General features: G+C 41.8%; 1 protein-coding gene across 1 annotated transcript in view; it reads right to left on the minus strand.

Moving 5' to 3' along the window:
- The window catches only part of PFKFB1 (6-phosphofructo-2-kinase/fructose-2,6-biphosphatase 1), an 87,334-nt gene that overhangs the window by 9,481 nt on the left and 56,361 nt on the right, over positions 1-21,492 (minus strand). The window contains exons 2-9 of the mRNA XM_039851403.1: positions 18,749-18,874; positions 15,206-15,299; positions 14,357-14,423; positions 13,416-13,490; positions 11,701-11,757; positions 9,585-9,706; positions 5,624-5,831; positions 2,680-2,826 (exon numbers count right to left, since the gene is read on the minus strand). Of these exons, the coding sequence (XP_039707337.1) occupies positions 2,680-2,826; positions 5,624-5,831; positions 9,585-9,706; positions 11,701-11,757; positions 13,416-13,490; positions 14,357-14,423; positions 15,206-15,299; positions 18,749-18,874 (896 nt within the window). The remainder of the gene's footprint in view (positions 1-2,679; positions 2,827-5,623; positions 5,832-9,584; positions 9,707-11,700; positions 11,758-13,415; positions 13,491-14,356; positions 14,424-15,205; positions 15,300-18,748; positions 18,875-21,492) is intronic.

Raw genomic sequence — 21,492 nt, forward strand, 5'->3', positions numbered from 1 at the left:
CTGGTAGATGTGTCTGAAAGGGAGCCTGTGTCTGACTAGTGGGTCCACGTATCTGTGAAGTACATGTCTGTGACTGTAAGTTTACTTGTGGTGTCTGTGACTGTGTATGCAAGTGCATGTGTTTGTGTACATCCACAGCAGGGCTCTCACATTTTATAATATTTCTCATCCCTCCTGCCACTATCTCTGCTCCAGGACCTCTGGCAGGTAAATCAACAGGTATCCACAGACATTTCAGAAGGCAATAATTATTAAATTCCTAATGGTTTCAGAGTGGGCCTCACCCAAAGAAAGAATCAAAGGCTCAGAGACTGTTCCTCAAGAGCATATAAGAGCGCCAAGTCCACTGAGAAATTCCCAGAAGTGAGGTGGCTGCTGGTAGGGAAAGGAAGCAATGTTGTATTTATAGGGTTTCCTTCTGGTTGTGTGGATTCCAGTTAAACCCTCCTGTAGGGGAAACGGTGGGCTCTGGTTGTCTTTTGAGCCATCTACTAGGCTTGCCTTAGGGGTGAGGTTCCTCTCTGCCTCAGCTCACAAACAGCTCTGCATTGTGAAACTTCTCTAGCTGATACTGTCCATGGGAGTGAGTGAACTCTACTGGATACACAAGGTCCTTCCAAATTGGCTTCGACTTTCTATTCTGAGGCAAGTTGGGAACCTGTTGCCTGTTGTGGAAATGGTCTCTGACTCATTGATTTAAGGCAAATTGCCTAACTTCTCTGAATTTTATTTTCTTCTTCTGCAAAATTAGGAGAATTACAATTACTGCACACAAGTGTTTTGAATATTAGAGATAATATATGTAAAAGAGACTAGTACAAGATGTACAAGGTACATTTTAAAGACTCAACCAATAGAATTAATTATTAATATATTATTGATCATGGAAAACAAACTAGAAACTTAAGCATCATTCTAATTCTTGTTTCTTCCTCACCCATTCCCTCATAACTCATTGCTAAGATTCTACCTTCTAAATCTCTATCAATTCTATTCCTTTCTCCTCCCTCTTAGTCCCCACTGCTACAATCTTAGCAGTTCCACACACACACAATACCATCTTTGCTTATGCTGCTCTCTCTGCCTGACATACCATTCCTGATCCTCTCTACTGGGCTCATTATTAACCCTCCAGGTTAACACTGGCAACACTTCCTCCAGGCAGATCCTGGCTGGATCAGATGCCCTGCTCTGACATCTGCATGCCCACAGTCCAGCTATCAGAACTTGTATCACACATGCTGTTTTTTATTCCTGTTTATTCCTCATGTACCCTGTTTAGCCTGAAAACTCAGTGAAGACAGGAACCAATCTCCACCTCCAACATAACCCCAGTAATGAAACAAAATAGATATCCAATAAATGTTTACTTCATGTGTATGCCACAAACAAACCATAACTGAGCTCTTATAAGCAGTTTACATATTTGCTTGCCTTTATTTTGTAGCAAATATATGTGATATGTAGAACAATGCTGTATACCTCTTTTCTGTATGCGTATCTCTGTATATCTATAGTTAAGTACAGATATATGTATGTATATACGCACATACTTGTCTGTATTTATAGAAGTACATCTAGTAGAAAAGTGAGTTAACCTTACCTAAATGCAAGTTATCTATATCTGTAGTGAAGCTTTTACTTTGAGGTCCAACAATTATAACCTGTATGTTGCTACCAGATATCAGTGTATCTATAGTGCAGGTGAGAAAATGGAGAGGAAACAATGCCTTCGCAAAGAGCTTATGGAAAAACCTGACCCTGAAGAGAGACTGCCATGTCACAAGGGTCAGATGAAAAATTCCCCAGGTCCTTCTTCTTTGTTCCATCTCCCATGCCACTACTCTGGTCCCTCACATCCTCATTTTTGCCTGGACTAATGTGGCCATCTTCATACTGGTCTACATGCTCATTTTGGCCCTCTTCCTCCGTAGTCTCCACACATGGCCAGAGTGGCCTTTTTTTTTTTTTCAAATGTGAATCATATTCAAGCCACTCCTCCTTGCTGGTGGGGAAGGGAAGCAATGTTGCATTTATAATGTTGTGGTTGACTTAGACTACATCAACGGTTTCCCATTTTTACAGTAGCATCCAAATCCCTCAACATGATATAAAGCCATATGAGCTGCCTTCCTTTCCAACCCTATCTCCTTTATCTCCAGACCTCATTATCACTGTCTCAGCCTCTGTTTTTCTTTCCTCAGTTCTCTGAACATACCATGTTCTCTTCTCACCTCCAGGCCTTCACATGAACTGTTCCCTATCCCTGAAATTAAGTTTATTCTCTCACTCCCAGTCCATTTTGCCTGCTTTTTGTCTAACCTCTAGCTTCATCTAGGAAGCTTTCCTTGTAAATCTCCCACCAAGTCTTGTCAGTGCATCCTTACCTTCTGAGTTTTCATAATCCCTTGTACTTCCCATCTCACAATCTTTGTCACATGAGATGTGATGTCTTACTTACTGTCTACCTTTGGGCTCCACGAGGGCAGAGAACTTGTCTGTTCTGGCCTTCACTGGATTCCCAACACACAGAATAGTTTCTGGTACATGGCGGGTTGTTGAGAAATGTTTGTTGAATTAATTAGGTTACCCATAGGATCCAGAGCAGCGGCAATCCAGGAGATAAGCCCAAAGTTAAGCCCCACCACCCACCAGGAAATTCATCCCTCTACATCTCACCGCATCAATCTCATTCAGGGCCTTCCACTGCTCATAGGGGACGCCCAGGGCCTCAGCCGTCTGGATAGTCCTTTTCATGTGGCTGGTCCACACCTTCAGAGAGCTGATGCTTTGGGACTGAATGAAGTTGGCCAGGGCATAAGCATACTGGAAACCGGGGCAGGGTGCATAGGAGAAGAGGAGGGAAGAAAGAGAGAAATGAAAGAAGACAATGGTACCCATAAGAACAAGCTCAGATCTGTCAAAAATGGTGGAATGCTGATGAACATACAAGAGTACAGAGTTTAAATATTTCCAATTTATAAAAAGTCATACTCTTGCCCATGTGACTAAGGACCAATAGAATAGAAAAGAATATGTGTATTTATGTGTATATGTGTGTGTTCGTTCATTGATGGCTGCTCACTGAAGCCCCTACTTGGTTATTCATTCATCAAACAGCCCAACTCTAACATTTGTGGAGACTGAGATAAGAGTACATATGGAGGCACTCCATCCCCAGTCCAGCTCCCTTCTCTTCCTGCCTTCATCCTGAACTCACAGACGCCTTGAGTATGTGTTTGTGGATACTCCAATTACATGACTAAGTTCTGTACACACCACAGCTTCACCGATCCCCATAGGCCACAAACAATGATCCTTTGGCTACCTCTTCACCTAGGAGTGAATACTCCTGTGTGCTGCGGCCAGCATTCAGGTGGACAGACACTGGGATTGGGCCATGTAGGCACTGGAAACAGACTCTGGACCATAAGGGCAGGGGTTTCTAGGGTTCTGGATACTCAGAATATGGTCTGGAAGTGGTGGGGTAGGATTTTTGGGACATTCCTCTTTGACTCTTTGACTTGTCATTGCTTGAGCAGGGGTCCTGGTATCCAGGTTCTAAGGGCATTTAAACATGTACTGGGTGTGTGTGGCCCTGTGCTGGGTAATGTGGTGTCCTGCTCTCAAGACAAGGCCAGTCAAGTAAGGGAAACAATGACAGCACTGAGAGGGACCACGAAGGGCTGTGGGAGCCCAGAAGAGCAAGTGATTCACTCTTCTGCATTTAGGCATGTTATTAGTCCCAGATGGCGTGTGGGGAACATCCACAAAAATCCATCCATACAGGCATATTTATATGCACAAATACGGGCATTGAGTACACACATTCTAATTATGGATTATGAGTTAGCAGTCAGTATGCTCTGGTGGAAGGAGTTCTTGACTGGGAGGTAGGTGAAAGAGTTCTTGACTGGAAGGTAGGTGCTTCAGCTCCCTTACATAGTCCCTATGTGCCCTGGGATGCATCCCTGCCCCTCTCTGGCCTTGTATCGCCTGTCCGTAAGATGCAAACAGCATTAGCTCACTCAGCCTGGTCTTTGTGAGTGACAGGTTAGATAGTGGATGGGGAGCACCCAAAGTACTCCCTGGCACATAGTAGGAGAGCTACTGTAATTGATGTGGGTGACAGTCAATGAGAAATTGCTTAGTAAACCCTGCACAGTGTGCTGTGCCCATGAGTGTGAAGGTTGGTGCCAGGCAGGTGTGTACATGCACATGTTTGTGTGGAGGGAGGCACACCATGTGGAGGTTGCCCATGTTCAAACTGGGAACTAAGCTGTACAGGCAGGGCTGTGGCTGGCCCCAACCAATAGCCTCTGGCTGCAGGTGGTACTATGGGGTGTAGGGGTGATGCCTCTGGTGGCCTCTGACCTCTGCTCTGAGGAGCAAGAGAGTTGGGAGTCAGGTCAGAGTCCTCTGGTGGAAATCTTGAAATTAGGCTGCCTTTCTGAAGGCAACAGATAGGGAGCCACAAGGACGAGGACAGGATATCTGGTGAGGTGCCTTGTTTGGGACATTGCCACATCTGTAGGTGGGGACTGGATGCCGAGGGGCAGGTAGGAAGGCCAGATTTTGAGTCTTGGCTCTGTGCGACCTAAGGCCACTCTCTGCTCCTGTCTCGGTCTCAGCTTCCTCATCCATAAATTGGTGACAGTAATGCCCACCCCACAGAGCTGCTGCGAAGATTAAATGAGGCCATACATGTGGAAGCAGATGGTGCCGTGCATGTACACTAGTGTCCAACGAATGAGGGTACTTCCTCCATCCTGCATTCTACTTCCCACTTGTCCCACCCCCAAGTGATCGCCCCAGCAAGAACCTGTACTAACAAGCCCAGGCACAAGGCCAAACATTGGAGAAAATGTGTCCTTTTATTGAGCCAGCACCCATAATATGCAGGTCACTGTGCTTAGCTGGAGAGAAAGGACTCATGCGTTAGAGTCAGAAATGGGCCAGTACTGGGAGAGATGAAGCTCAGGGCATGAGCATGTGACCTGCCTGAGGGAAGGAGGGGATAAGGGAGGGCTTCTTAGACCAGAGTATGGCATAGGAGCTGGACCCTGGATGAGAGTGGGGGAGGGAAGGTAGGAAAGAAGCAGTAACTGTGTGAGACAAGTGCTGACAGTGTGATGACCTGCAGTATGGTGTGTGTGGGGTGTAGCATCAGCGTCAGGTAAGGGAGGAGAAGATAGATTCAAGGGTGGGACACTTTAAGGCAGCTGTCTGTGCAAGTGGTGGTCACCAGCTGACAGAGGAGGGCAGCCTAGGTGGGGGAACTGCATAAGCAAAGACACAGAGTTGTGAGTAAGACGAGGGGACCAGCCAGGCAGTGGTGAAGGGTGCTCATTGTAATGGGGCTGGAGGAGCAGCCAGATCTGGGCAGGCTTGGAGTACCAGGATCAAGCTCAGAGTTGCAGATGCTGTGGGCACATTGGAGCCATTCAAGGATAGGTCAAGACTGAGTGGCTGACAGGGCAAAAGAGTGAGAGTAACCAGAACCTGCTTCTACCCCATCACAGAGTCTCCCCATTCTCAGGACCCAGGCAGTGGCCACCCCACTCATCCATGGTCAACTGGTCCAGCTCAGCCAATGCCTATAGGTGCATAGGGCCCTTCCTACCTGCTTGCCCCGAGCTGAGAGGCCAGAGTCACCTCCAATGCGGCCTCTTAGGTTGAGTTCACTCTCACCATGCCGGCATAGGTAAATGGAGCGGGGTGTGACGTGGATGTTCATGAGATAATAGACTGTGCGGCTCTGGATATGGTCCTGCACTCGGTTCACCATGTAGCGTGTTCCCACGTCGAAGATCTTGATGTAGGACAGGTGGCTGGGCCAGCCCGAACAAGAGCAAGGGCAGCTTAGGGGCCGATGGTAGAGAGGCTAATCCCAAGAGAAAGCACCAACCACACTCCCTGCCTTCAAGCCTCCTCCACAACCCAGCTCTCTAACAAGATACTATGCCTTGCCCTGTTCTGGGTACCTGTTCTAGAAACTTGGCTCCTGGTCACCTTTAGGAGCTCACTGCCTGTTACCATTTCTGTCTGTCTCCTTTCCTCAGTCTCAGCTTGAGCCAGGTTGTCTTTTCACCTTTATTTATCACATTCCAGGCATCTCGGGTTCTCTCCTCTGTGGTGCACACTCCTGACATACTCAGAGAGAAGCAGTAATCCTCTGTCCCTGGGTACCTCCAACATGTCACTGGTCGCTCCTAACTTGTTCACTTCCTTATTCTTTCAAATCATGAGCTGAGCTCTGCCTGTCTATTCTTTGAAGCTCTGCTATGATATATTGTACTTGACACCCTACAGGCAGCTGCCAGATGATGTCTCTGTGTGCTTGTGTCTCGGTATGTGTATGTCTCTTTTCCTATCTGTCATGCAGTCAACGAACACACCTTTGTCTGTTCTAAGCATTGTGCTTGGAGTGGAGACTCAGTATTTGCCCTTTGGGAGCTCTTATGCCAGTCAGGAATATATGCTTAGAAATGTAAGATCAATGCTCAGCGCCCATTCCATGGTCACTCACTATAAGGTGTGCCAAGTACTGGGGTGTGAGGATACAGAGGTGGTTCATAACATCAGTTGGGAAGTTGTGGTCCCTACTTCAAGTCCCTTTTTCATCCCCTCAATTCTGTGCTCTGTCATGAACTAATAACTATTTACAGAGTGATAATCAAATTATTCAACAACCTGTCTGCAAAAGAGCTTGATATGGGGGACACTGATTAATCAGAAGACTAGAATCCTGGAGCACCTGCCTGACACTGCTGAGGTACCTGCTGTGTCAGGCATTAATTCTTTAGTTGTTTGATTGTAAGGAGTTCAGGGTGATCCTGGAAAAAGGCGGGGGAGGCTTGGGCAATGGGGTGACACACCAGCAACCCTATGTGCACGGTAACAAAACCAAGGGAATGGAAATAGCTGTACTAACCCAAGGCAGGTAAGGCAGTGGCTGATGGATTTGATTTCAGAAAGCCTCTCTGATCTTCCTAAAGAAGGCTTTTCTATATGTACTGAGCTTATCATGCTCATCCCTGTCATTCATGTCCAACTGTCCTCACTTATAAGGGCACTTATATTTGCACTTATATATTAATATTTGGGTGGCTTCTGGCAAGGAGTGGAGACTTCAAAGTGCATGAATCCTCATAACCATCCTAGGAAGCAAAGATTATTATCTCTGTTTTATAGGTGAGGAAACTGAAACAGAGAGAGGCAGTGAGTTGCCTGAGGTCAAACTCTCCCAGCATTCTCAGAGCTTAGGGATAGAAAATATCTGATCTAGCTTTGTTCACTGGTTACTGGTTCTTGGTGGCTCTAAGAGAACCTCAGGTTAGTCTGACATTCCAGGTGCCTTCACACACTGGCCCTACTTGGCTTCACCTCACTGTCCCATGCCTATGCTCATAACTTCTCTGTTTCACTCTAGCTTTCATGTCTTTGCTGGAACATTCTCTGTACTCTTCTAGTCTTATTCAGATTTAACTAGATCATTACAAAGTGCTGTTCTCTTTGCCTGAAAAAGTGTTCTTTGCCTGATTTCCAAAGTTGATCTCTTATGCATCCATCTTTCAAGAGTCAGTATGTTCATTCTCTCTAGGAAGACTTCTTTGAGTCCAGGATCATGTGAAGTCATTTAGAGGTACTTAACATCAAAAGTATTATAGTAGCCTACCATACAATGTATAATTTAAAATAAAAATTATAAACTATATAATAATATGAGGAGGTTCTATCAAGCTCTGGTTTTATTTTTTCCATTATGACTACCTTGATGCTGGAAATATAAAATATTAAAAGCTTTAAAGATTATTTTCTTCTTATTTTTGGTAGCCTCTGCCTTGCTGGTACCCTAAACACATGTCTAGTCTACCTACTCAGTAAACCTGCTCTTCTAGACCTCTTCCTGCAAGCTGGGCTGGGTCCCCTTCCTCTAGTCCACTTGTTTTATCATCTCCACAATTCTGATCAACTCATTGTCTTTCACAATCAAGTGGTCATTCTATCAAAGCAGGGGCAGCCCTTCTCTCTTTGGGTTCTTAGGGCACAGTTTAGGGCTGGGTCCTGATACATGGACTGTAAATGTCTATTGATAGAAAAATAATTAAATAAAGCTAACCTTCATAATCAGTTATCTTCAGGCCCAAACTGATACATCGAACACTAACTGAACGCCTGCAGGAAGCGAGATCAAAGGCTAGTTTTCTAAATGTCATTCTTTCACCTCAGCTCCCCTCCTTTCAAACTTCTTTCATGGTATGCTGCTAGCCCCTATGGTGTCTTTGTGGAAATTTGAAAAAGTTATACTTTCTGCAAGGCAGAAACAGCCTTGCTCCAGTATACATGCCTTGGTGAGAAAAGCAAGTGTACCCTTGACCTGAATGTCCTTGCACAGTGAACAGTCTTTACAATTGTATGTAAAGACTTGCCCCTTGCACTGAGTGTCTAAGCCTCATGTGATGCTTTCTATGATATAGGAATGTGGGAGGGGAAGAACCAGGCTGGAAGTTTGAAGATAAGGGTTTGAGTATATATTCTGCTACTGATTCATTGTGTGGCTTCAGGTAAGCCCTTGCATTGCTCATGATCTCTGTTTCTCTAGTTTCCTTATCTAAGGAGTAAGGCAGTAACAATATTCACCTCTTAGGACTTCAGTTGGACAAAGTTGGAATGATGTTCTTAGGGTGGTAATGACTATTTGAAACCTAATCTTTTTACCTGGATTCCTAAGAGTCTGAGTGATTCTGAGAGTCTCTTCTCAGCACAATCCATTTTGAAAGAGAGTAGGGCCCTGGGAACACTCTATGTCTAAAACTTATGTCTTCCCTGTACTGCCAGCTAACACCTGTCCTGTCTTTAGCTGGTATTAATAATGAAAGTTTCAATTTTTTTCACGTCTTCCCATATTTCAAGACACTATGGGAGCTACCTGAGGATAGAACTCACCTCTTTTGCCCTTATTCACATCACCTATGTATACCACAGCCCAAAGGAGCCAAATGCCTATTGATTGAAGAGGTATATGAGCATTGTGAGAAGAAACATGACTAGGAGACAAAATATGTGGTCAGAATCTTAGCTTTATCACTGGGAGGTTGGGCAAGTGGCTTTAGCTCTCTAAGACCCAATTTCCCCTTCTTGAAAATTTATGATCATAAGACATATTTTAGCCTCCTTTACATGGGTTCTGAGGGGATTCCATGAAACAAAGAAGGTGAGCATGTTTGGAAACTAATGTGCCATCCATATATGAAGAATACTTTTGAAAAATATAATAGCAACAACCACAGGAGGGATGCATTTTTTCCCCCAGAGATCAGGTCCCCCATCTGTTCATATTGCCCAGGAAAACACTACTTCATGAGAACATCTCTTGTGAACACCTTACATGTCAGGGAATTACCACCTCATTGATAATTAGAGCTAGGAAGGCCCTTGAAGACAGATTATCAAATCTGGCCCCCTGATATTATAGATAGAGAAAGTGAGATCCGGAGAGGGAAGAAATTTCCCAAGGTCCTACAGGATATCAAAACAGGAGTAAGGATCAAGACCTGGACTGTAGGGTTCTGGGCTCTTACCTGTCCAGTTCGTCATCCAAGGGTTGATAGTTGACTTCATAGCATTCAATTCTTTTTAGAAAGTCTTCCAGGACCTTTTCCCGGTCACAATCTATGTAATCAGGGCTGCCGAGTTTCACTTGCTAGAATAAGGGAGAAGGACACAGGGACCATAGAAGATAGATACTCTGACAGTGCCCTTGGTAAGGGCCTTTAGAGATCATTGAGTACAGCATCCTACATAATTAAGATGGTGAAGTTGAGACTTGGAGAAAGGGTCTTGCCCAAGAAAGGGTCTGGACTGTGTGGTTCCTTATTACTTACTTCTGTGTAGTCAAACAAAGTATGTTACATTATATTCAGTTCTAGAGCATGTACTGTTTAAGAATAACATTTATAATAGGACTAGAAATTGTGATGTGATAAATGGTTGAAGAGAACAGGAGATCTTGTCTAGGGGCCATAATGGCTTAAATGTATTGTTTACTGGGAGAACATGGCATATGTTGGCTTTAGATTTCTGAAGTTCTGGCATCTCCAGTTTCCCCAATACTCACTTTCTCCACCCACATTCCCCATCTCAGTGAATGGCACTATCATCCACTGTTACCTGAGCCTAAAAGGAATCTGACAGTCATCCTGGATGTATCTCTTTCTATCATTCCCCACTTCTCAGCATGCACTAAAATTCTCTCCACTGAATCTTCTAAATATCTCTCCAATTGGCCTTCATTTTCTCTTGCCTGGATGCTCACTATTGCTTTGTGACTGATTCTCTGTTTATGATCTTGTTACTTCTGGTGTATTACACATACTAGTAGCCAGAAGGATATTTCTAACATGCACTTCTGAATGTGGAATTCCTTTGCTTAAAGCTTTTCACCATTTCCTCACATCCTTTAGGACAAAGTATGAAATATTTTAGCGGATGACTCATGGCTTGTCATGATTGGGCTCTGAATGATTTCTTCATTCTCATCTCCTATTGCTCTCCTATTCCTTCACACACTCTGCTTTAGCCAACCTAAGCTATTTATAGATTCCTGGAGATGCCATACTTAATATATGCTATTCCCTTATTTCCCATTCTTCACCTGCCAAATTCCTATGCATTCTTTAAGATGCAAGTCAGCTATTATTTTCAATGAAAAGCCTTCCTTGATACACTCTATCCCTTCCATGCAAGGTTAGGTCCTTAACACTGTACTCCCACATCCTCCTCTGTTCCCACATCTTAGTACTGATCTCACAGAGATATGTCTATAAACTTGTCAGCCTCTCTCACTAGACTGTGAGCTCAGGGCAAGACTCTCCCCCATCCATTTCTATGTCTTTAAGACCCAGAGTGTCCTGGTGCAGGTGTATGGATTCATTTCCTGTTGAATCAATAAATAAATGGGAAGATGGATGGATGAAGAAGAAAGAGAGGGATTGGACGTGCTCTGTGCCCCAAGAGGTAAAAAGAGGACCAATGAGTGGAAATTACAAGGAGACATATTTCAGCTTGATTGGGCTGCATTTGATGAAGGCAATGAGCCTCTTGTCATTGGAGGTATGAAGAAAAAATCCAGAGAAAGATTTAGTTGAGATTTCAAGTACCTGATGGAAGGTTGGAGGAGGTGACTTTTAAGATCTCTTCTGTCCCTGAGCTCCAGTAATTTGAAGAAATAAGAAACAACAAAATGTGGTAAGTGATCTAGTTCTAGACCACATGCCTAGAGTCTAAGAGCAGGGATAGCTCTGACATGAATTGTGGAGCAGGATAAAGAACTTTTGAGGTAGATAGCCAAGCCTGAGGTCTACTCCCAGTTCTACCTTTTCTTGACTATACGAACCCTTAACAACTCACTTCTCTTGGAACCTTAGTTTCCTCTCTCCAACATGATTCCTAACATGCAAGTTTGTTGGGAAAAATCAATGAGTTAAACTTCGTGCCTGGTGCATGTTAAAGACTCTATATATGTTGCCTTCATTTAATTTCATAAGATCATTGTAGGCCACAGTGGTCAAGGAATGCTACCTATGGGAAGGGGAAGGAAAATGGGGAAGAACACCTCCTTTAATCTAACAGATGTATTTTTAGGCATGATTCAAGCCTGAGGCAAAGTAAGGAGAAAAGGTAACTGATGCTCCTTACCCTGATGTTTTCTGCAATGATGCCAGGGTCATTACAGATGGACTCAATGAAAAACACCTATAAAAGAAACAGAAGAGAGATTTCTGGCAGGGAATTATATTTGATAGAAGTCAAACATAGCTTTACCCCTTCTCAATGAGTCAACCCTAGAGGCATCTCTGACAACATAATTTCATACAGTGGTGCTTTTAGGATTCTGAGTTTTATGAGGCAGATTGGCTCTAAATTGAATAGCTCCAGAATGTTTTGTGTTTTTTCTTTTTTCTTTTTTTTAATTTTTAAGTAGGACCCTGTAAGTAATGTTTACAAAATGAATTAGGTTCTTAGAAGGGCATAATGCACTGAGAGAGGGACATTTTGCAAGTAGGATGCTAAGGTTGTGATGGGGATTCAGCTCACCTGAAGTCAATTCTCCTGATGCCAATTTACCTAATTAATTCAGCTAAAATCACCATTTTCTAGAACAGTGGTTCTTTCTCATTTTTTTTGCAAATAAAACTTAAAAAAAAATTCTCCTTCACCTTTTATACCCATCCCCTCAATCTCTCCTTCTCCTCTGGCAATCATCAGTTTGTCCTCTATATCTATGGGTCTGTTTCTATTTTCTTTTGTTCATTTATTTGTTTTGTTCGATTCCACAAATAAGTGAAATCATTTGGTATTTGTCTTTTTCTGTGTGACTTATTTCACTTAGCATAATACCCTCTAGGTCCTCCATGTTGATGTAAATGGCAAGACTTCATTCTTTTCATTGCTGAGTAATATTCTATTGTGTGTGAATAGCATATCTTCTTATAGAGATCTGAAGATATATATACCATATCTTCTTTATCTATTTATTTATTGATGGACACCTAGGTTGCTTCCACATCTTGGCTATTGTAAGTAATGATGCAATGAATATAGGGGTGCATATAACTTTTCAAATTAGTGTTTTGGATATCTTTGGATAAATACACAGAAGTGGTATTGCTGGGTCATATGGCAATTTCGTTTTTAATTTTTTGTGGAATCTCTATACTGTTTGCCATAGTGGTGGCACCAATTTACAATCCCACCAACAGTGCATAAGGGTTTCCTTTTCTCTACATCCTCACCAGCACTTGTTATTTTTTTTAAATTTTTTTGATGATAGCTATTCTGGCTGGTGTTAGCTGGTTTCTCAATGTGGTTTTGATTTGCATTCCCCTGTTGGTTAGTGATGGTAAGTATCTTTTCATATGTCTGTTGGCCATCTGTATATCTACTATGAAGAAATATCCATTCTTTAATTGGATTGTTTGTTTTCTGGATGTTGGGCTGTATGAATTCCTTATATTTTTAGATATTAACTCCTTATTGGATATATCACAAATATCTTCTCCTATTCAGTAGTTGTCTTTTCATTATGTTAATGGCTTCCTTTGCTGTATTTACCGGTTTTTAGTTCTTATTTATGCTTTTTGAAGTGGTTCTCTCTCCTCTTTCCTCATCTGCACCCCATCCTCACAGTGTCAGCCTGTTAGCAACCATCTTTCATTGCCTAATGCGGCACCTCTCCTTTTCTGTTCTGTTGTTTTGCTGCTTCTAACTGTGATCTGGAAGGCCATCTCAACCAAATCAAAATGTTGAGTCTATGGTAGCTGATTTGCCATCTATGAGTCCTCTGGTTAGCCTTTTCTTGGGATTTGTCCTGGGTATGCAGGCTTTAGATAAGGATAGGAGTGTTACTGTACCTTGTAACCATGTTCTTTAGCAAACTGCAAAATCAGTGACCGTCGTTCTCTAGTAGTGTTAGTGGCATCAAAAACCTAGAGGCAGATGATGAGATTGGTTTACTGTGAGTCTGGTGCTGATAGAACACCTACTCTTTGACCATTTCTGTGGTCAGCTAAGTGGAGTGCTACTAGGAGAGGATAAAACTTGAACAGGGTGGTGAAGGATAGGAAAAATTTGGAATTGTCTTGTGTCAATTTCTCAAGCACTCACTAAACCCTGCTGTCTACCCAGAAATGTATCAGACTCTGTAGGTATAAGGCAAGAGGAGAATTGTGGTATTAGGGTCATTTTACAAGTGAAGTAGCTTAGCCTTAAAGGAAGGATTTGCCTTAACCAAAGCCACTGAGAGTTGCTTACAGAGTAGAGCTAGAACTGATTTCCCAACTCCTAGGTGAGGCTTCTTCCTTCCCTATGACTTTAAAGTTCTTTAAGGACACAAAACAACTGCATATCCTCAACACTTCTGATGGGACAATTTGCATATTTGAGATTCCACCTCCCCTTTTAGAATTTGCAAATCCTACCACAATGGTCTATGAGATTTCGATTGACTAAGATGTTTAGGTAAATCCCAGAACTCAAAAATATTTGTACTGCAGTTTTAAATTCTAATGTAGTCCTGCTGAATTCTTGGAGGTTGAGTGGTAGATATAGTGGCCAAAAGTGTAGGTTCTGGAGCTATACAATCTGGATTTCAGTTCTGGTCTGCCACAAACATACTGTGCCAGTTTGGGATGATTTTTACTCTCTGTGTGACATTCTTCTGGGATATAAAAAGGGGTATAATAATAATACCTGTCTCATAGAGGAAGGTGAAATTAAATCAATGTATGCAAAGTACTTAGAATAATATGTGAAACATAGTATATACTCAATACATATTAGCTTTTCTCTTTACCGCAACATGACCTTCCTCATGGCTGAGATAGGCATGAACATCCTTCAGGGCTGCCAGGGCACACTGCCTGAAAACAATGGAGAAAGAAACAAACAAGACATATCCCAAAGATAGGTTCCTTTCTATTTTTCTACATTATCTTTTGCACCATCTCTCAGATGTCAAGCACAGAGAGGTCTCACAATTGAAAGTGACTGTGTGTACTTCATAGGGAGAGGTATAAAGTGGCATACCCGAGAAAAATTTAATAATGACAGAAGTCATAAAATTAAAGGCTCCAACTCTTTAGCTAATAGAACCCAAGCTGAACTGGTTCTTGAACCCAGTTTGAGCCTAAGTATATGGTCTGCGAAGTAGAAGGCATTCTTGGCATGGGTAACAGTACAAGGATAGGTATGATACTGGAAATGTTATTTATGGTTTTGGCAAATATCTACTTAGTGATTACTCTATGCAGGGCTTTATTATGAGGGCAAGGATCAATTAATGAGAAACAAGCTCTGTTCTGGAAGTGTTCAGTCTTATAGAGAGAGACCTTGAAAGCTGAATGGATGAGACTGAAGAGACTGGTGTGGGCCAAGCTATTGAGATTCTTGTCTCAAATGCTAGGCTGAGAAGTTTCTATTTTTAACTGTCAGAAGGAGGAGACTGTTTAAAGTTCTTGAGCAGGGGATGGCTATGACCAGGAACGAGCTTTGAGTAAAATAGTAGAAGGGCTGTCCAAACCCTCTGAGAGTCTAGAGGGCCTTCTTGCTAAACCAAGTGGCTCTGCTTCACTCCCCCATTATCTGAACAAAGCCCTCCATTAGCTAAGGGACAGCACAGATCCCTAAAATGTTACGTACTTACTTTCTGATAACTAGGGCCTCCATGTTGTCTGGGAGAAAGAATTCGTAGTTCTTGTAGCTAACTGCCTCTCGTCGATACTGGCCTAAATTAAACACTGAAAGCAGGGAACACTGGTAAAGAGGTTAGGAAGATTACACTGGCAAAGAACATGGCCCTGCTGGCAGGGATTTTAGAGGTAGAAGAAAGTATAATTAGTAGCTATATAATATGCTTATAAACTTCAAATTATGGCTACCAGCTCATTTATTATTCACAGCGATCCTAAAATGTAGGAATCACCATTCCCATTTTACAAATAGAAAACCTAAGTTCAGAGATAATAAGTTAACTTCCATAGTTAATTACTGGGGAACTGGGATTCAAACTCGGGTCTGTTTGGCTCCAGAGCTGGTGGTCTTTCCATTACTATATTTTATCATAAACTCCAACCCTTTTCAAGCCCTATTCCATTGGAAATATATACAAACTGAGGAAAAAGGAGTAAAATCAATCATCAAAGTTCAAACAGTGAGTCAGAACTGGACTGGGCTTTCTGAATCCTGGTCCAATGTTATTAGATTTTTCTATAGCATGACAGAAAATCTAAATATATGCCCCCTATAGGCCACACTTTCTCATTTGTAGTGGTGAAAAACCAGAGAGGAAGAAAGGAAGGAAATAATAGGCAAAAAAGTAATATAATATTTCATTCTTTCATTCAATAAATATGTTCTGATGCCTACCCTGTGAAGCAGAACATTAATTCTGGAGTTTCAGAGATAAACCAGATCTGCATGTTTGGGCCCTCAAACAGCTCAGAATCCAGCAGATAGGATAGAGAGCAAATGAGTAAACAGAGAGCTCTTATCCAGTTTTAGTACTCTCACAGAATCATGCAAAAGAATAAGGGGGAAGAAAAGATTAATTAACATGGAGTGATTTGAGAAAGTTTCTTGGAGAAAGCAGCATTAGAACAAGTGCTTTTAGGAGGGCAGGTCTTTTACAAGCAGGCATAGGAGGGGAATGGAGTGGAAAACATAGATATTTCAGATAGAGGAACAGCTTGAATAAAGGTATGGCATTGGAAGAAGGAAGAACATGTTTGGGGGATGGTGAGTCATCTACTGTGACTGAGGCCTGAGAGCCTGACATGGGCCAATGGTGGACAGTCTTGAACGACAGGCTAAGGAGCTTAGGTTTAAACTTTCAGGCCAAGGGCACCCCTGGAAGCCTATAGGTATGGTCAGCTTTGTGCTTTGAAACATGACTGTGAGGGCCTCTGTGAGAATGGAGTGGAGTGGAGCAGACAGGAAGCAGGCACACTAGGGCAGAGACCCATCCGCCACTGGGCCATGTGGCCCTACACTCAGGAGGGGCTCCTCAGAGCCCGCCGTTCTCCAGGAGAACTGTTCCTTCTCCCCTTCTTTTCGGCAAATGTCTTACTCCTCCCACAGGACCCAGATCACATGTACCTTATCTGGAAGCTTTTATTGCTTTCCTCTTGGTGATTTGCTCTGTGAGCCCCCTCAGTACCCTGTTCTGGGATTCCTAGGTGACACAAAGTACTCTTAAGCATCGCATCCAGATGGAGAACGCTTCAAGGACAGAGTGTGACTCTCATCCATGTTTGCATCTCAAGAACTTCTTTTATAGGTTTTAATACATATGGAAAACATTGAAAGCTTCTTACTTCATTGAGATACAAAAGAAAAAAAAATTTTATAGAAAAAGAAAAAAAAAAAAAAAAAAAAAAAAAGGAAACTTGAAGGAAAAACAAATAAAAAATTATTTGAGATAGAGCAAGAAAAAAAGGAAAAGCTTGGAAAAAAAAAAAAATAAGAAACCTTATATAAGAACAAGAATCTTTTCTCTTCCACCAGTGAAACCAATATATCAGTCTAACTTTAGTAAGTGTCAGGTTTTGAACCTATCGATATGTGACGGACAATCACTTTCACAGTTCCATCCACCCGCAGGTAGTCATGTACTGCCCAAACAAACGCTTCACCTCTCAAACGTGGCTATCAACTGTGAATAAATATACTACTTCACCTCACGTCGCAAATTGTTTGAAACAAAATAAAATGTAATTCTTGAGGTAAAACATCCCTATCTACATCAACAAAACTTTAACACAACCATTACTTTCTAATAATATGAGTAAAGTGATGGGCTCCTCCTCTGAAATCCCCAAGAGAATCTATTTCTACACTAGGAAACGAGTACTCCATTTATGAAAGAAAAGAAAAGAAAACAGAGCAAACAGAAAAACGAAAACAAAAGGCAAAAAAAAAAGAGAGAGATGGAGGGAGGGAGGGAAGGAGGGAAAGAAAGAGGGAAGGAGAGAGAGTCTAACTAATTGTGTAGTACACAAGTAAAGAGGAACACGGCCCCAATAAAATTTTTCAGTTATGTTGATATTCTTTAAAAGAATCAATATAGTCACCAGGGAATAAATACAAACCTTTAGCAGACTTTCTTACATTTACTGTTTTTATTCTGAATTGCATATGATGTGGGGGCATCCTATGTTTTAGTATTTAGTTTTAATCTTGTCATACTTGAGAGACAGAAATGAATATGACCTAGTTCCCTCCTCACCCCCTGAGCAGCTAGCTCTTGGGGAGAGAGACCAGACACGCACTACAGCAACACACTATGTAATTTGTGTTGGCATAGAAGGAGCTGTAGCAAGGTTTGGTGTGGGAGCTCAGAGCAGCACGGTCCTCTGAGGGAGAACAGAGGAATCAAATAGGAATGGGGACATATAGTGAGGGATAGAGAAATCAACTGGAGAATAGGCGAGAGTGATTGTTGATCAAGGGTTGATAAGCAGAAAAGAGACCACATTAAGGAGAATGGAAAGATGGAAGTAGGGAGCAGGCAGGAGGTTGACAGGCAGGTAAGGAGACCCCTCTGGAGGTGGAAAGAGGCAGGACCACTTCCGGCCAGGGAGGAGTTAGCCGACAGGCTCAGACCTAAGGAGAGGCTTGGAGAGAGCAGACGCCCTCTGGACTCAAAAAGACAAGGTGAGTTACAGTGTCCAGCTTTAGTAAAGACCCTGTGGGGCTCTCTGGGCTGCGGCTTCGATGTGCTTGACTCCACATACCCCTATGCTTTGAAGAAAACCTTAGGGTTGTGAAGAAGTGGTAATGTAAGAAGAAATAATAATAGTAAGATTGTTGTGGTAATAATGGAAATAGTAATAAAAATAATATGTTATTCAGAGAGTTGTTGTGAGGTCTTGCAGAAATGGAACACCTTGAGGAAAGAGATTTAATCTTAGTTTTCCTCCCTAGCACAGGTTTGGGCACAGAATATGTGCTCAAGAAATTTTAATATTTATAAGAGTGTGGTGGTGGTGGTGGTGGTAGTGGTGGTGGTAGTAGTAATAGCAGTAGTAGTAGCAGTTGCAGTAATAGTACTAGTATTATTCCTAATACTGGTAATAATGAAGACATTCCTGGTACTGAGAGCTTTGTCCCTTCTGGGGCCTGTTAACTTAGTCTGTTTTCAGCCAGAGGCCTGTAGCGGGCTGTAAAACAAAAGGTTTTAGAGACATACCTTTAGTTGGTGTTCCTATCCAGTTGAGATAACGGGTGAGCTTCGTGGAGATGTAAGTCTTTCCTCGAGCTGGCAAACCCACCATAATCACCATTGTCGGGGAATTGGTAAACTGGGGTATGGATGCTGGAAGACAAACAGAGCCTCTAGGTTCACGTGATTTTCTGTTATCAGCTGAAGGATATAGAATTGGAAGGACCATCTCTATCACCATTATAATAGGGAAAAAAACCCTGGAAAATTGCAAATTGACTTCTCTTGAATTCATCAGAAAACTGAGATTGCAGTGCAATCGGCTAACCCAAAACCAGTAGAGACAGGCATCTGCAGAGAGCAATGGGGCCCAGATATTTGTTGGTCTTTTGTGGATATATAAACATATAAACACATAAGAAGATTCAGCTAAAAATAGTTAATGAATTATTAAAGGTTGGTTATGGGCTAGTATAAGAACATGAAGACCCTGGGGCTGCAGACATAGGTGGTTTTGTATCCTCTTGTAGACTTTTCCTCTAGGCAATCAACCAAAAGCTGACAGGGTAGACTGAGAAGAATCCTGAGAAAGATAGCTTGTGGTTCAGGCTTGGGGAGGGAAATATAACGGTAGCCATTGCTGAAATTGTTCCCAGATAATTATCCCTATGTACACTATGAAATAAAAGCCTTAATCATCATGGGGGAAAGCAATAAAACTGTAGCTTAAGAGCACTGGTGGAAATTCACTGCAGCTGGCAGAGAGGAGTGGCCAACACCACTGAAACTGTCCCCAGACCAAAGTTCTCTATCTCCCCTAATAAGCCTAATCTGCAGAAGGAAGTACAAGAGGAACTGAGGGCACTGATGGAAATTCAATATGCTGGAGAAGAAAAATGTAAAAAATGTGCTAATACAGGAGAGGCAAGAATATGTACTAGGCCCACCATTATATTTAGAGGAGGGTCAGGAACACTTGGGAAGGTTACACCTCCAAGACTCAGGATAAGCCCGCCTATGACAAAGACATAATCAGAATAGCATAGGATATTTTTAGTCCCCTATTCCCTCTACTAGGCTAAACAAATGTAGTGAAATAATAATGGACTACATCTTTAAAGGATGCAAGAAATAAATTGTCTCCAGAGAGAAGCACAAAGGGAAAAATCAAGGTAAAAAGAAAATAATCTGAAGAGACAAAGAAATCATCAGGGCCAGACTCACTTATGACACATATTTTGGAACTACCAGACAGGAAATTTAAAATAGCTATGATTAAAATATTCCATGTTCATGGATTAGAAGAATCAACATAGTTAAAATGGCCATATCACTCAAAGCAAAATATAGATTGAATGCAATCCCCATCAAAATCCCAATGGCATTTTTTAAAGAAATAGAAAAAAATCATCAGATTTGTATGAAAACACCAAAGATCCTGAATAGCCAAAGCAATCCCGGGGGGTGGGGGGGACCATGACCAAAAGTATCACACTGCCCGACAATAATCAAAACGGCATGGTATTGACCAAAAAACAGACACACAGACCAATAGAACAGAATTGAGAGCACAGAAATAAACCCGCACATATATGGGCAAATAATTTTCGACAAAGAAGCCAAAAATATACAATGCAGAAAACAAAAAGCCTCTTCAATAAATGGTGCTAAGAAAATTGGAAAGCTACATGCAAAAGAAGGAAACTAGACTGCTATCTGTCACCATACACCAAAATTAGCTCTAAATGGAAAAAAGAACTAAATATAAGATGTGAAACAATAAATTGCATAGAAGAAAACATAGGTACTTAACTCATAGACCTTGAGTTTAGAGAGGAATTTATGAATTTTACCTCTAAGGCAAGGGAAATAAAGGCAAAAAGAAATGAACGGAACTATGTCAAACTAAAAAGCTTCTGCACAACAAAAGAAATAACAAAACGCAGAGGCAACCAGCTAAATGGGAGAAGATATTTGCACATAACACCTCCAATAAGGGCCTAATACCCAAAATATACAAAGAACTCATATAACTCAACCACCTCCCCACTACAATTTAATTTAAAAATGGGCAGAGGACTTGAACAGACAGTTCTCCCAAGAAGACATATGTAAAGATGCTCAACTTCACTAGCTATTAGGGAAATACAAATCAAGACCACTGTGAGATACCATCTCACATATGTTAGAATGGTTATCATCAACGGGACAAGTAATAACAAGTGTTAGAGAGGTGAGGAGTGGGGGAAAGAAACCCTCATACACTGTTGGTGGAAATGTAAATTGGTACAGCCACTGTGGAAAACAGTATGGAGGTTCTTCAAAAAATAAGAATAGAATTACCATATGACTTAGCAATCCCTCTTCTGGGTATCTACCTCCCAAATTTGAAAACATTTATTCATAAGGAATATGCACCCTGATGTTCATTACTGCGTTATCCATGGTGGCCAAGACATGAAAAAAAAAAACAAAGTGTCATTTGATAGATGATTCGATAAATAAAATGTGATACATATATACAATGGAATATTACTCAGGCATAAGAAAAGATAAAATACTGGCATTTGTGACAACATGGGTGGATCTTGAGATAATCATGCTAAGTGAGATGTCAGAAAAATTGAGAATCATATAATTTCACTTTATGTGGTATATAAAACTGAAAGAAACAAGAGAAACAGAGACTCATGGACATGAACAACAGTTTAGTGGTTACCAGAGGGAAATCGGGGAGAGGAGGGAGGTAGATAAGAGTAAAAGGGTTCAAA

The sequence above is a fragment of the Pteropus medius genome, unplaced genomic scaffold (genome assembly GCF_902729225.1).
Source record: "Pteropus medius unplaced genomic scaffold, Ma_sr-lr_union100, whole genome shotgun sequence".
NCBI classification, from domain to species: Eukaryota; Metazoa; Chordata; class Mammalia; order Chiroptera; family Pteropodidae; genus Pteropus; species Pteropus medius.